Below are 14,976 nucleotides of genomic sequence, written 5' to 3' on the forward strand. Positions count from 1 at the left end.
ATCAGATGATCCAGGTGGTCGAGAAGAGCGGCAAGCTGGGTGGCCTCGACGAAAAAGGCCTTGATTCCCCCAAAGGTGAGCCACAAGCTCATGACGATGCTGAAACGTGTCTTGCCACCAGGCGTATAGCGCCACGAGAGGGTGAAGAGCTCCTCGGCAGGTAATTCATCCCTGGCTACGCGCTCAACCAGGGGGCAGGGCAGGTGCTTTGAGGTCAACTGTGCAGTACAGATGCATCCTGTGGGACATGCAGCCCCAACAGCATCAGGCCTTGCCCATCATGTCCCTGCTGCAAGCTAGCTTGATCAGTCAGCTTAAAAGGCCCTGTTGCTGCAGTCTGTGCTCATGTCAAGCTGAGCTGTCCCTGCTGCAAGCTAGCTTGATCAGTCAGCTTGAAAGGCCCTGTTGCTGTAGTCTGTGCTCATGTCAAGCTGAGCTGTCATCATGCTGCCTGGTGGCAACATCCTGTCGCTGGTTGCGACATCCCAGCATGCTTTTGCTCGAGGGGCGGACCTCGAGGATATACCAAAAAAATAATGGGTTGTTTTTGCGAAATATAATTTATTCCGCTGACCACCGCAGCATCACCAGCCTCGTTAGCGTAGTTGGATTATCGCATCTGTCTAATACAGCGTGCCTCAGCATCAGCTGAGTTAAACAGAAGGTCACTAGTTCGAGCCTAGTACGGGGCAATTATTTTTGGATTTCGATTCGCTGCGATTTTCCGCGGCATTTCTTGCAGCATTTCCGAGCGGTGCGTCGAGGCCGACGCCACCTCGCTCGCCTGGCCGTCCTGTTCTAGCCGGTGCACAAATGCCCTGCAACCAGAGAGCGGCTAGCCCTCGGCGTGCCAGCTGTGAACCATCACGTGGACTGCCGCTTCCGACACAGATCCTAAACGAGGCCCTGCTCAAGGAGCAAGCAGTCCGGTGGCTCAGCAGGTGCGCGACACTGGGCTGCCGGCGACTGGGCCTACTGATTATTGTCTCCAAGGCGTGCTTTGGTGGGGTGCCGACGTGCTTGACAGGGCTCGCCAGTGGGATTGAACCGGTGGTGCTGGGGGTGGGCGCAGACACGGGCGGCCGCTCGCGGAGAATTCAAAAGAATAATGCATACAATAATGCAGCAGCCGAGCGGCAACCTGCGCCGCGGTCCTCGGCCGACGGTACGGCATCTTCCGCATTATATTTATTATTTGCCACGCCCAACCCTGCCTGCCTCTACAGTATCTGCCTTTGTCGGCTTGGCCTTGCTTGCTTATCGCCTCGCCTCGCCTTGCCTGGCCTCGCCTCGTTTTATCGCTTGCCCTTGCCTTGAAACGACCACCACAACACCCCTGCGATGGCGTATCCAGCCCCACGAGCCCGGCCCAGCTATCCTGGAGCGCGACCCGCTGCGGCCATTCCCGCTGCAACGACATCCCCATTCGCGGCTGCCCGCTTCGGCTTCGCATCGCTGGCTCTTCGTCAGCACGCACAGCTGCTGGTACGTACGTAGCCGACCAGCTGCTCGTCGCCGCCATCGCGTGCTCGCCTCTCTATCTATGCACCCGATGCCGCGAGGACATCGCGTGCCTGGCCCTCGACTGCTACGCTACCAAATTAAGCTGCACCGCTCCCTTCGACCGGCAATCTCGCCTACAGCCCTCGACTCTTGCTCGACACCGTCGTTCGGCATGGCCTGCTCCGAGGCTCGACCAGCACACGGCCTGGCAAAGGCCTGGTTCTCGCCGATCCAGCTATAAGGTCGTCTCCTCACAGGCCTGCGCACATCCTGCTCGCCCCTTTGCCCACCTTCATACTACTGATCTGTTCTGTTCCGGCAAGGAAACCGACCGCCCTAGTCGACCGCAGTGATGTCACCCCGTTCGCCACCTCCCCTCGACCACGATGCTCTCGCCGTCCTGCCAACCGTGCCTGCTGTCGAAGACGCCGGTCTCAGGCCACCCAGCAGCGGGGCCGCTTCGGAAAAGGGCCTCTCCAACGGCGACTGCGACGGCAAGCCGGCAACATCGTCGCCGCATCCGCCGCACATTTCCCTCGACAAGGATCACCTCGACGAGAAGCGCGTCGATGTCGTCGCAGAGGAGACAAGCTCGCTCGCCAGCGACGAGCACGTCATCACCACCGGCCAGGACGTGTCCGACATGCTCATCAGCGACCGCGACGACGGCGACGCGTGCTGGACGCTGCGCAGCGTCCTCCTGAGCCTCGTCGGCGCCTCGTTCCAGGCCGTCATGACCGTAATCTACCGCTTTAAGCCGACGCAGGTCGACATCTCGTCAACTTTTCTCGTCCTCCTCATCTGGGCCCTCGGCGTCGCCTGGGCCAAGCTGCTCCCCACCCGCGACAGCCTCGAGCGGCGCTACGGCAAGGGCAGGCTCCCCGCTCGCATCGTCGCCCTCGCCCACGCCGTCAATCCAGGCCCGTTCGGCCTGAAGGAACACGTTGTGGCCACCATCGCCGCCACGTCGGCGTCGGGCGCATCCCAGGCCATCGACGTCTTCACCACCCAGAAGCTCTTCTACCCCGCCAACACGGTCACTGCCACCACCGCCGTGCTGGGCACCGTCTCGATCAGCATGTTCGGCTACGGGCTCGCTGGGTTCTTCAGACCCATTCTCGTGTACCCTTCTCAGATGGTGTTCTGGTCCCAGCTGCCTACAATCGACGTCTTCCAGGTGCTCCACTGGGGTGAAGTCGCCCGCAACGCCCGGCGCACGAAGATATTCTGGTTCAGTCTGGCGGGAATGGGCGTCTTTGAGGTCTTCCCAGCTTACATCGCGCCCTGGCTCAACTCGATCTCGGTGCCCTGCCTGGCCGCCATCAAGGCCACCGGCCAGACGGCGCGGACCCTCACCAACGTCTTCGGAGGCTCCAACTCCAACGAGGGCCTCGGCCTGCTGAGTGTCAGCCTCGACTGGCAGTACATCACCAGCAGCGCCACCTCGCTCCCGCTCAAGCAGCAGGGCAACGCTTGGATCGGCATCGCCATCTGCTACGTCGCCATGGCCGCCATCTACTATAGCAACACCTGGTCCGCCAAGACCTTCCCGTTCATGTCGACGTCGCTCTTCTCGTCGGACGGGTCAAAGTACCCGCAGAACTCGGTGTTCGTCGGCGGCGTCCTCGACCGCACGCGGCTGGCCCAGCACGGCTTCCCCTCGGTCGCCGGCACGTACGCCTGGGGCATGCTGGCGCGCAACCTGGCCATCGGCGGCATGATCGCCCACGTCATCCTCTTTTGGGGCAGGGACGTCATCGTGGCCATCAAGCAGAGCCGGAATCGCAGCCAGCCGGACCGCCACTGGATCGCCATGCAGCGCTACCGCGGGGCGCCGTGGTGGTGGTACGCCGCGTGCATCCTTATCTCGTTCGTCCTCGGCCTCGTCATCTCGATCACGGAGAACACGACGCTGCAGCCGGGAAGCTACATGGGATCGCTCGCCGTCGGTTCCATCATCGCCCCCTTTTCCGCCGTCCTCTACGCCATCCTCGGCAACGGGATCAGCACCAACCAGCTTGTCAAGATGGTCGCCGGCGTCATCTCGCCCGGCAGGCCCCTGGCCAACCTCTACTTCTACGCCTGGTCCCACGAAATCATCTCGCAGTCGATCAACTTTTCCGGCGACCTCAAGCTCGGCCAGTACCTCAAGATCCCGCCGCGCACCATGTTCGTGACCCAGGTCATTGGGACCATCTACGGTGCCGCCGTCTCGTACGCTGTCATGACGTCGATTGTCTCGCAGAAGCTCGAGGTGCTCCTTGACCAGAACGGCAGCAGCGCCTGGTCGGGCGCCTACTTCCAGTCGCTCAACGCTTCGGCCGTCACCTGGTCGCTAGCAAAATACATGTACGGGTCCAAGACGCCGTACTTTGTGATCCCCATGGCCGTCCTCATCGGTATGGCCGCCGTTGTCGTCCACTGGATCATCCACCGTCGCTTCCCGACTGTGGCGGGCTACTCGACGTCGGACCTGGTGCTGCCCACCGTCTTCCTCTACTCGGCCTGGCTGACGTCGGGCCAGAACTGCATTATGCTCTCCACCATCCTCGTCGGCGTCGTCTCGCAGGTCGTCGTCCGCACCCGCTTCCCGCGCCTCTTTCGCGACTACAACTACCTCGTCGGCGCCGGGCTCGACGGCGGCGCGCTCATCGCCATGTTTGTCCTGTCGTTTGCCGTCCTTGGAGCTGCCGGCCGACCCAAGCCGTTTCCGACGTGGTTTGGCAACGCCGATGGCTACGCGGACCACTGCCCAAAGCCCCACTCGTAGCCGGCCCTTGCCTTAGCGATCGTGCCGCACATTCTGTGCTTGCCCTCTTGTGTCCCCCATTCCCCTGCCGATGACCACGACCGACTGCCTGATGAGACCTTGCAACGACGAATCAGCCTTTCACGAGCACTCACAATGATGCTGCGGCACCTCGAGAGATAAGAATCGAGCTTGCCACTAGTGGCCGTCCTGGCGTGGGTCACCTGCCCTTTCGTGACCCTCGAACAAGCTTCCTGAAATTGGCGTCGAGGCGGTGAAAGCAGACCCCAAAGAGTTTGGCCGTGGCGATCGCCGGCAGGTCAGCTGCGCTGGCGCCTGTGGCTGCCCCGTGGCTGTGCCTGCCCCTGTGGCTTCCCCATGGCTGCGATTGCGCCTGTGCCCGTGGCTGTCGCGGTGGTAGCTGGAGTCATCGTGGTTTGCATGGCGTTGGTGGCTAGCCGGAGATAGGGGCGCAGGCAGGATGGGGCAGGTCAGAGCAGACCCCGGTATGGCTGGTGGCTTGGTAGGTGGTGGCGATGGTGAGGTGGACGCGCGGCGGACGTCTCTGCCTGCTTCCTTGACCTCGCCCGCCACGCACCTCAGGCGGCTTTGCTGGGCTGGCCAGGCTGGGCGGATCAGGCGCCCCGGGGGGAGGAAAAAAAAAATCCAGGCGCGGCTGCAGCTTGGCAACCGGCCTGCGCGCACTGCTCAATTCGGAAGGAGCAAGCATGCTTTTTGCCTGTGGTCGGGTTGCAGAGACAGGCCGTAGATGAACCCCAGGGTCAGAGGGGTGTGAAAAGGGTACGGGCGGCAGTTCAGGCCACGGCGTGGGCAACGACAGGCCGCAGATGGAATCCAAGACCAGGCGCGCGTGAAACGGGGTTCTATGAACGGAGGTCGAGGCCAGCAGACCAGAGGGCGCCACGTCCCGGGGCTGAAGCTTTCCTCCTACCTGCTGGCCGGATTGTGTGCCGAGGGCTCAGGAACATACGCCCGGTCTCGAAAATCGAATGGCGCGTGGCAGGCGGCTATGTCTCGCCGTACCTGCGTCTGGGCGTCCATAGATATGATACGCGCTCTTCCCACGCACACACATAGCATACACCTACGCAAGGAGCCTGCCGCGCTCGATCGATGCTGCCGACGGCCTCTGCCCTTGCACAGCCATTCCCCTTCCAAATTTGGCCTCGAACGCGACCGGCATCGTTGTCCGGCTACATTCGACGAATCACAGGGCGCCGAGGGCCCACCAACTGACCCAAACAGGAAAGACGAGGGCAACTCAGCGGCAGAGAAATCCTCGTGTTGGCCCCTCCTCTGCTTTGCCGGCGCCTCGCCGCCGCCTCGCCCGTGTGCGCGGCTGCCGCCCTCCTGCTCGCTCTCTGCAGCGAGGCCCTGCCCTCCCTCCAGCGTGGCAGGCAGGGCTGCCAGTGTCGACGTGGCACCCCCCCTTCCAGCGTGGCAGGGCTGCCAGCGTCGACGTGGCACCCCCTTTCCAGCGTGGAAGGGCTGCCAGCGTCGACGTCTCTCCAGCCAGCGGAAAAGGGTTAAAAGGGGAGACATTTGGAGCTTTCCTTCTTCCCTCCTTTCCCCATCATCCCTCGCCATCTTCCCGCTCCCCCCTCTATCCTCTCTCAGCCTTTCGCTCGACGCACCTCTCCTCCATCCCTCTCCTCCATCCCTCTCCTCCATCCCTCAGCCCCGGCTGAGCTCCGTCCACCAGGCATCGCCCGCGGCTCGCTCTTCTCGACCTTCGATCGCATCCTTACCTTACCTCTCGTCGGCCTCCTCTTTCAGGCGTCCGTCTCGAGCTTCGTGAGTCCCCCGTCGGCCCGTCATCCCGACCCCCCTCGCCGCCATCCCGCATCGTGTCCAGCGTACTGATCCTGCCGACGCACTCTTCTCTTACAGCCGCCCCGCTCCCGCCACACAGGATCCATCTCGCGCGCTCGCTCGGTCCCTTCAGCCCCTTGCCACGTCGACCTCGACCTCGTGAGTGCAAGTGATCCATCTGCTGTGCTCTCCTCAACCTCGCTCACTTGACTTCCCTCCCATTCTGCCCTTGCCTTCCCTCATACATCCGTCACCACAGTGTCGTCCCAGGCTGTCGACGGTGGCGCCGGACTCGCCCTCGCCTCCAGACCCGCGCTTGGACCCGTGCACCTCGGACAAGATCAGCACCATGTCGTCCCTGCCTGCCGTCGGTGGCGCTCGACCCGCTGGATCCGCCTCTCCCGTCAACGTCGCCCAGGACCAGGCCACCCGAGGACGTCAGCACCGAGGCGCGACATCGACGCCGACCCCGCGCGGAGGACGATTCGGCCGCTCTCGTTCGCCCCTCGCCGGTCACCGCGACTACGCCGACACGCCCACTTCCAGCACCGGCCGTTCCAGCATTAGGGACTACGCCGCTGACGCCACGACCAGCCGCAACAACCCGCACGAGCGCTCGCACGACGTCGACGGCAACAGCAACGCCGCACAGGGAGCCGACATGGAGCCGTTGACTCGCCACACGGACGACGCACAGATGATGGCCGCCCAGCTAACCCAGGCCCTACTGCAGCTCGCCAACAACGCCACCACTGCGCAGCCGGCCGCCGCAGCCAGCCCGACCAAGAGCTTCGACACGCGACTGGACGAGGCGTGCAGCGCCCACCACTGGGTGTCGCGCGCTCTGGTAGAGCTGGTGGCCCGGGATGAGCTCCCGGCCAGCCAACTCTTTGTCCTGTCAAGACGATACCAGCCTGGACAGCCAGTCACTTTTAGCGTGGTCGCGAGCTCGTGGCTCGCCTTCGCCGGCATCCGAGGCTTTTTCGTTGAGCCTCCGCAACTCACCGCATACCTCGACCATCTCGACCATCTTCTCGAGCTCACGGACGACTTCGCCGACTCCGCAGTGATCGACTATCATGTTGCTGTATATGCCGCGCGACTTGGTAACCCGCGAGCCAGGTGGGGTTCTATCGATACCCACCTGTGCCGCCGGATCATTCTCGAGGCGCCGGCACCGCCCCAGGCCCCAGCTGCCCGACGTACGAGGGACCGGGCAATTTGCTACAGGTTCAACCATTTCCAATGCAACGGCTGCCGCAGGCTGCACGTTTGCGAGGCCTGCGGCGTCAAGCACCCGGTTACCCGCTGCCCGGTTCGCGCTCAGACTTAGGTAAGTCTTTCGGCTTGCAGTTTGCCTGGTTTTTTTTGGGACTTGACCAACCCCGGTCACCGAGTCGGGTGCCCAAAAAAAATGCGCATCCGGCTCGCATCAAGACGAGGCCCGACCAGCCTCGGGGCTACGCCCCTGGTTTTCATCAAGACCTCAAGACGGGGTCTGACCAGCCCCAAGCCTCAAGACGTCCGGCCAAACGTTATTGGCGCGTAAACTAACAAAATAAACCACCCTTCCCCCTTTTTACTGGATGATCATTTGATCGTCCAGGTCTTTGGCCGCGACGCAGCAACCGCCTCGACTCGACATCCGCCTCAACACGTACGGCAAGCACCTCGACTCGACGCCCACCTCAACACGGCAAAGCGAGCGCCTCGACACAGGAGTTAGACTCGCGCCTCGACACGGTTAGACTCGCGCCTCGACGCGACCCGCGCCTCAACTAGGCAAGCGCCTCGAACCGACCCGCGTCTCGATCCAGCGAGCGCCTCGACCCGACCCGCGCCTCAACTAGGCAAGCACCTCGATCCAGCGAGCGCCTCGACCCGACCCGCGCCTCAACTAGGCAAGCGCCTCGACCCGGCGAGCGCCTCAACTAGGCAAGGGCCCCTCAACGTTTCGTCCAAGTCTCTGTCCCCCTGACTCTCGGCTCGGTTCCGCTCCATGTTCTCGATTCCCGATCTCGTCCAATCACCTCTCACATACACGCAGAGAGCTTGACCCTCCATCGTCCCGGCCTGTACTCCCCGTCCCCGTCCCGATCGCGACACATGTACCACTAAGCCCCATCAGACGCCGCTGACCGGTGGCGCCTCGCAACCCAGCGCGGAAAAGATATCGTTCCAGACACCATCGAGGTCGGTCTCGGAGCCGTCGGCGCCAAAGCCGAGCTGGTCGGTCGAAGACGAGCTGTGTGTGCCCATCTCGGTTAGCTTGAGGAGCGAGGCGTCGAGCTGGCGGAGCAGCACCGGGTCGAAGAGCTGGTCTGGCGAGTCGGGACCCGTCGAGGACGAAGATGGGACTCCGGCTGCGGCGCCGTCCTTTCGCCGGGGAGACGAGGCGGAGGCGTGGTCGCTCGAGCCAGGGATGGGGTCGCCTCGGCCGCCGTGCTGCTGAGACGCTGCTGGGTCCTTCGAGCCGACGCCGGGCCCTTGTGCGCCACTGTCGCGGCCGACGGCGTTCTGCCCGTCGATGTGGCGCGACCTCCTCTCCTCGCGCACCTCGTCCATCTGCCTGCGCCGCATCCGGATCGTCGCGCATGCGGCCAGCAGCTGCTCCAGCCGTCCGCTGCGGACGCTGTTGCGGTCCAGCTTCTCGAGGCTTGTGATGCAGTAGTAGATGTATTCGTGGACCTTGAGCTCCTCTCGCTGGATCTTGGCGTGCATCTCCTCGGTGCTCGAGGCTGCGTGGTCGAGTCGGGGCTCCTGCGTGGATGGCGACGCCGATAGCGACATGGTCGAGAGGAGGGGTGGCGAGGGCGTTGCGTGCGACGAGGACGACGATGTCGAGCGGAAGAGGAGATGGGTGACGAGCACCAGCGCCACCTGGAACATGCGCTGGTGGATGTGGGCCAGCTGCACGAACAGCAGGCCCTTTTCCGAGCAGCGCATGCAGGCCTTGACAAAGTGCTTGGCGCTCGCGAGGCATCGCTCGACGCTGCGGCCGTACCGCTCCGGATGGCGGTAGCCGAGCACCAAGAAGGGGCGGTGCAGCGCCATGATGCGGTGGAAGATGGTGGTGATGATGATGATGATCTGCACCGTGTCCCTGGCCTTGCCCGGCATCGAGGCAGGTGGCGACCCGGTGGCGCCGTTGCCGCTGCCGCTGCCGCTGCCGCTGCCGTCGTTGCCTTTGTCACTGACCTCGACCCGACCTCGACCCTGGCTGACGCCGCCGGTGCCGCCGTCGAGGTGATCTGCGATGGCTTGCTGCTGGATGCGACGGATCGTCTCGTCCTTCTTGTCCTCGAACCTCAGCCATGGCGGCCGGCTGTCGAGGAAGCGCTGCAGCTCGTCGTCGAGGGCGAGGATGGCGCCGTAGTCGACCTCGGAGTCAGTGAGGGCAGCCTCGGTGATGAGATCAAAGTGCCGGCGTCCAATGTCGGAGACGGCGGCGACAAACGCGCCAAAGTTGTCGCACCGCTCCTGCTCCGGCTCGTCTCCGCGGCAGAACTGCAGAGTTCGAGGGTCGTAGTCGTAACCGGTGCTGAACGAGTTGGGCCAGATGAGGTAGTATCCGATGAAGCGGGTGCGGGCCCAGTCGCACGCCAAGATCACTGTCCAGATGGCCCGACCGGCGTTGCGTGCGGCCACGTTGCGCGAGGTGAACGTCTCGACGGCCCAGCTGCAGACGCTCGAGTGGTAGCTGTGGATCGAGGCGCGCAGCTCCGTGGGTCGCCGAACGGCGGCGTGCCGGGCGGCGCGGCCTTCGCCATCGTTGACGCTACGCCTGCCTTGCTGCTGCGGCTGCGCTTGCCGCGGCTGCGCAGCGTCCTGCCGACGCCAGAGCTCGACGTCGCGTCCGTGGGTACCGAGGCGGTCTATGCCCATGGCCCTTGCCGCTCGCACCAGGACATCGAACAGGCGAAGCGACTCCTCGTTGAAGGGCTTGGCGGCAAAGTGCGCCTGGAAGATGCAGAGCGCCTGGACGGCGGGCAGGGTGGGCGAGTGGAGCATGTCGCAGCGCTCAATGGCATCGAGGAAGATGGCATGCCAGCCTTGGATGAGGCGGTGTCGGTCCTTGATGCGGGTGATGGACGTGTTGGTGAGCGCGTAGGTGGGCGGGGCCAGATCGATCGAGAGGCAGAGCATGCTGACGAACAGGGCGAGGTAGTCTGGTTGTTGCTGCATCGAAGCCAGGTCGTCGGGGCGGTAGAAGGTGTGAAACACCTTGAAGATTGAGCTAAACTGGCTGGGCGGCCAGAGAAAGAAGACGTCGAGCTGGCGCGAGTAAAGGCAGAGGAGGTCGGCCGCAACCTCCTTGCTGGGCAGCGGGAAGAGAGGGGCGGCGGACGCTACGACGGCTGCGGCGCTTGCTCGAGGTTGGGAGGCTGAGGTGTGGACGGCGGCAGAGTCTACAGAGGCGAGCGCCTCGACAAGCTGGTCTTCGTGGTGGTACCCGTTTGACGCTCGCTGCGAGGGCCGGGGAGCCGTGCGGCGGCTTGGCAGTGGATCGAGTGGTTGCCGTTGCTGTGACGCATCATCTATCGCCGTATGGATTTGGGGTCGGGGCGGGATGGCAGGATGAGCGGTGTGTGGGCGCGACGAAGGCCCGGCGGTGGCCAAGGATGCATCTTGGTCGAGCGGAGGCGAGGGCGGTAGCGAGCCCGATAGGGATGATGCGTTGGGCGTCCTGGCAGCTGCCGAGGTCGAAGGCTGAGCGGCCAGCGAGCGACTTTGGGCAGAGGGCGAGGGCGCCGCGGCGCGTACCGCGGCGTTGGCGAGGAGTGGCAGCGACGAGGGAGGGTTGCCGAGGTGGTTGGGAGAGGCCGAGTTAGAGGCTGGGTGTAGGTCGTCGCGGGCGTCGCCCCATCGGCAGAGAGTGTCTACGACGCCGCGCTTTCTGCACTCGCTGCAGCCGGGGACGATGCCGTCGCAGTGCTTTTTCCTCCTGCGGCACTCTAGGCATGAGATTGCCTTGCGGCGGCGCTTGCGAGGGAGCGAATGCGTTGCGTGGGGGTGAGGGTGGGGGTGGGGAGCGGAGGTGGTGGTGGCTGTGGTGGTGGCGGGGTGGTTGGCATTGTCTGCGGCGGGCGTGGCTGGTGTCGTGTAGGGTGAGGGGGCGTCGGCGTTGCGGTCATGGTCGTGGTCGTTGCGGGGTCTGCGAAGCGGAGAGCGTGGTGGCTCGACGAGGGGCCCGAGGATGTCGTAGTGGTGGTGGCGAGGCAGATGCGGGTGATGGTGGTGCTGGTGGTGATGATGGTGTTGGGGTGGTGGTGGGGAGGGAGGTGGAGCTCTGTGGGTCAAGGGGTTGGTGGCGAGGGGCGAGGGTGGTGCGGCCGCCGTGGTTGACATTGCGCGGTAGGCGGTGTCGTGGCTTGATGTTGAGGGTGAGGTGGCTGCGGTTGGCGGGTGTGGGTGCTGCTGCGTCGGGCCGAGGGAAGCGCGACGAGATGTCGCCGGCTCGGGCGGGTTGGGGCCAAAGGAGGAGCGGATGGCGAGTCGAGATGGACGATGCTACGCTGCTGCTTGTTTGGCTCGTTGGGGTCAGGGTGCAGCCACGGGAGATGGGACGAGCGGGGGTGGCGGGGCCAGGGCCAGGGTCAGGGCCGGGGCCGGAAGAGGAGAGAGAGCGGGATAGGATGCGAGATGGCGAGGATTGGAGCGGAGCGGAGAGGCGAATGCGGGATTCTGGTCGTCTGGCAAAGATGCGATGCCGATGCAGATGGATCGAGGATGGCGAGGTGGAGGCAAGCGACCAAGAGGCAACCAAAGCAGGGCCCAACCATCCGACCCGTGCCTTTGCTTGACGAGTTGCCCCAGCCCAGACTGTACTGAGGCCGGCCAGGAGCAGACACAGAGAGAGGCAAGCAACGCAGGCAGGACCACGCCTGGCCTCGGCCCGACAAGCTCAATCACGCCAATTAAAATTGGCATTATTCCAAATCTCGCTCGGCCCGGCGCCGCTCCACGCCTGGCCTGGCCTGGCCTGGCCTTTTGTATTCCAGGCATCCCACCATTGGCGCGTCTCGGTCCCCCTTTTCAATTCGGACTTTACACCGCCATCCACCCACCCCTGCCTGCGCATTTCATCTCCGACACCACCACTACTCCAACTCTGGCCAAAGCTTCCGTCGGATTTGCACGCCCTTAATCCCGACGGGCGGCAGGGTGCGCTGGGCAAAGGTGCCTTCTGGACTGCACTCCCCACGCCCAAGATCCGAACGACCCCCTTCTTGTCCGATGGCCTTAGGGACCGACCAAAGACGCGGAACTTGGCTCCCGAAGCACCAAAGCTCCCATTCGCTCCTCCCAAGTCTCGACGTCGTTCTTCCCTCCTGCCTCGCCCTCGTCCCCTTGCTCCGTCTGTCCATTGTCGAGTCCGATCGATATGCTACAGCACCCTTCGGCCCGTCGTCCCCTCGGCTCTCCGTCGCCCGTCAAGGGCCTCGCAGCGGCTCACCGCCCCTCCTTGCCGCCTCCTCGTGCTGTCTGACAAGCCCGACACGGCCCTCTCTGCCCAGCCGTAAGCAGCCCTCGGCCCCACCCTCAAGGCGTATATGTATCGCTCTGCTCTCTTCCCGCCAATGGGCCCGCCCTACGTCTCGACATTCACCTGTACATCACCTCGCCCCACCCTCGCCCTCGTCGACAAAGCCCAGAAGTCAAAGGATCTGCCCTCGACGCCAACCCACGTCCCGCCCTCCGCCCTCTCGGATCTCGCCTCTCTTCCACCCGCTCTGAACCCTCTCTTCAGCGGCCTCCCCCTGTCTCGCTCCCTGCGCCTTCTGCCCTCTCAGCTCACCGATCCACCACAATGACGAGCGTATGCAGCACAAAGGAACACGACTCGGACCTCGACCACAACACCCAGTCGTCCGCCCCGCCGCCACCGCCGCCGCCATCGGCCTCTGCAGGTACCCAGCTCACTACAGCCGGCTGGCTCACCGTTCTCGGCGCCTTCTGCTGTGCCTTTGCCGGCTTCGGGTGAGTGGCTCACCTGTCGATCGTCAAGCACGCCGCTCATGCCCCCCCCCCCCCCTTCCCCCTGGCCGCTACAGATCACCTTCGCTGACGTTGCGCTGTCCCTTGTGCCATTCTTCGCTCCTCCTCGGCGCGCGCGCTCGCCACGGCCGTCCGGCAGCTTCCTCAACGCCTTCGGTGTCTTCCAAGAGTACTACCAGCAGACCAAGCTCTCCAGCTCCTCCCCATCGTCCATCGCGTGGATCGGCTCTGTACAGACCTGCCTCCTGTTCGGCGCCAACATCATCAGCGGCCTCCTCCTCGACCGCTTCGGGCCAAAGAGCCTCCTCGTCGGCGTCACCTTCCTCTTCCCGCTCTCGTGCATGCTCACCTCGCTCTGCGACAAGTTCTGGCAGTTCTTCCTCGTCCAGGGCATCCTCCAGGGCCTCGCCCTCAGCGGTTCCCTCACGCCCCCCATCGCCTGCGCCATCCACCACTTCCGTGAAAAGAAGGGCATCGCCATCGCGCTCATCGTCAGCGGCTCCTCGCTCGGCGGCGTCGTCTGGCCCATCGTAGTCAAGCAGCTCCTCGCCTCGGTCGGCTTCGGATGGACCTGGCGCATCATCGGCTTCATCTCCGTGGTCCTCTTCGGCATCGGCGTCCTCACCGTCACCAGCCCCATCATCCGCGACGTCGGCCTGCCCCGCCCCGTCATGCGCCTCCTCAGCCCCGACGCCGACGAGCCGTCCGACAAGACCGGGCCCAAGCCGCCTCGCGCACCCCTCTTCTACTTTGAGCTGCTCAAGGATCCGGCGTACCTCTTGACGATGCTGTCGTTTGCCTTCATGTTCTTCGGCCTCTTCTTCGAGTTCTTCTACCTGCCCTCGTGGGGCGCCACAAAGGGCATGTCGGCCTCGCTCCAGTTCTATTCGGTCTCGATCCTCAACGCCGCCTCGTTCTTCGGACGCCTCCTATTCCCGCTGCCCGGCCAGCGCTTCGGCAACTTCAACATGATGATCATCGCCCTCTTCAGCTCGGCCATCATCGTGCTTGCGGGCATCGGCGTCTCGTCGCCGACCGGCGTCATTGTCAACGGCGCCTTCTACGGCTTCACCAGTGGCGGCGCCATCAGCCTCTACAGCGCCTGCGCCGCCGCCATCACCCCCGACATGCGCAGGCTCGGCGCATCGACGGGACAGATCGCCCTCGCCGTCGCCGCACCCGCCCTCCTCGGACCGCCCGTCGACGGCTGGATCATTGACAGCAAGGGCGGCTTCAAGGCGGCGCAGGGACTCAGCGGCGGATGCCTCTGCGTCGCCGGCGTATCGACCGTCCTGGTTCAGCTCATTCTCTCCCGCAGGGCCAAGCGCCCGGCCGCCGGCACCTCGTCGGCATGATATTTTTGGCCGCGACGCTCCTGGGAGCGAAAGAAACGACCGCATGCACCCTGTACATACCCTCGCCCGCCGGCCAGCGTTACCGTTTCCACCTGACACGCCCTGGAGTCTCGGTCATCCTGCTCATAGATCTCCTGTATCCTACCTGCCCCATCTCTTGTACCGCGACGATAGTAACGAAGCGCAACGGTAATGAAGAAGCAGCAACAAATCCTGATACCAATCAAGAATCAGCGCCAGCGCGCGGGCTTCGGATGCGCACGTCTGCAAAAAGGCCCTTGATGAGCTGGGCTGAGCCGAGCAATGTGGTGCTGCATCGGCCGAACCGTCTTCAACAAGAACTTTGCACCTTCAATTGCGCTGTTGATGGATTTGGCGTGAACTTGGCGGTCATAGCGATAGGATCAGCAGCCTGCACTCAGGCTCCAACAACAGGGCCGTGGTGGGTTAGCACAGCAGCTGATGTGGGAATCATCGGCATTCAGAAAGGTGACTTGCATGCCATGGCTGCCAAACATTCCGAGGAACATCAGAGCT

General features: G+C 63.9%; 4 protein-coding genes across 4 annotated transcripts; 3 read left to right on the forward strand and 1 right to left on the reverse strand.

Moving 5' to 3' along the window:
* Positions 1 to 1,889: 1,889 nt before the first annotated feature.
* Positions 1,890 to 4,273, forward strand: PFL1_02203 (uncharacterized protein; the record flags this gene model as incomplete). Its single annotated transcript, XM_007879716.1, has 2 exons — positions 1,890 to 1,912; positions 1,954 to 4,273. 2 exons carry the CDS (start codon positions 1,890 to 1,892, stop codon positions 4,271 to 4,273), a joined length of 2,343 nt encoding a protein of 780 aa, XP_007877907.1.
* A 2,161-nt stretch (positions 4,274 to 6,434) lies between these two features.
* PFL1_02204 (uncharacterized protein) lies at positions 6,435 to 7,155 on the forward strand (the record flags this gene model as incomplete). Its single annotated transcript, XM_007879717.1, has 2 exons — positions 6,435 to 6,932; positions 7,063 to 7,155. 2 exons carry the CDS (start codon positions 6,435 to 6,437, stop codon positions 7,153 to 7,155), a joined length of 591 nt encoding a protein of 196 aa, XP_007877908.1.
* Positions 7,156 to 8,209: 1,054 nt separating this feature from the next.
* PFL1_02205 (uncharacterized protein) lies at positions 8,210 to 11,434 on the reverse strand (the record flags this gene model as incomplete). Its single annotated transcript, XM_007879718.1, has 1 exon — positions 8,210 to 11,434. One exon carries the CDS (start codon positions 11,432 to 11,434, stop codon positions 8,210 to 8,212), a length of 3,225 nt encoding a protein of 1,074 aa, XP_007877909.1.
* Positions 11,435 to 12,896: 1,462 nt separating this feature from the next.
* On the forward strand, positions 12,897 to 14,439 carry PFL1_02206 (uncharacterized protein; the record flags this gene model as incomplete). The annotated part of the gene is made up of 2 exons (XM_007879719.1): positions 12,897 to 13,066; positions 13,224 to 14,439. The coding sequence occupies 2 exons, from the start codon at positions 12,897 to 12,899 to the stop codon at positions 14,437 to 14,439; spliced, it is 1,386 nt and encodes a 461-aa protein (XP_007877910.1).
* Positions 14,440 to 14,976: the final 537 nt, after the last annotated feature.

Source organism: Pseudozyma flocculosa, assembly GCF_000417875.1.
Source record: "Pseudozyma flocculosa PF-1 unplaced genomic scaffold scaffold00006, whole genome shotgun sequence".
Taxonomy (NCBI): Eukaryota; Fungi; Basidiomycota; class Ustilaginomycetes; order Ustilaginales; family Ustilaginaceae; genus Pseudozyma; species Pseudozyma flocculosa.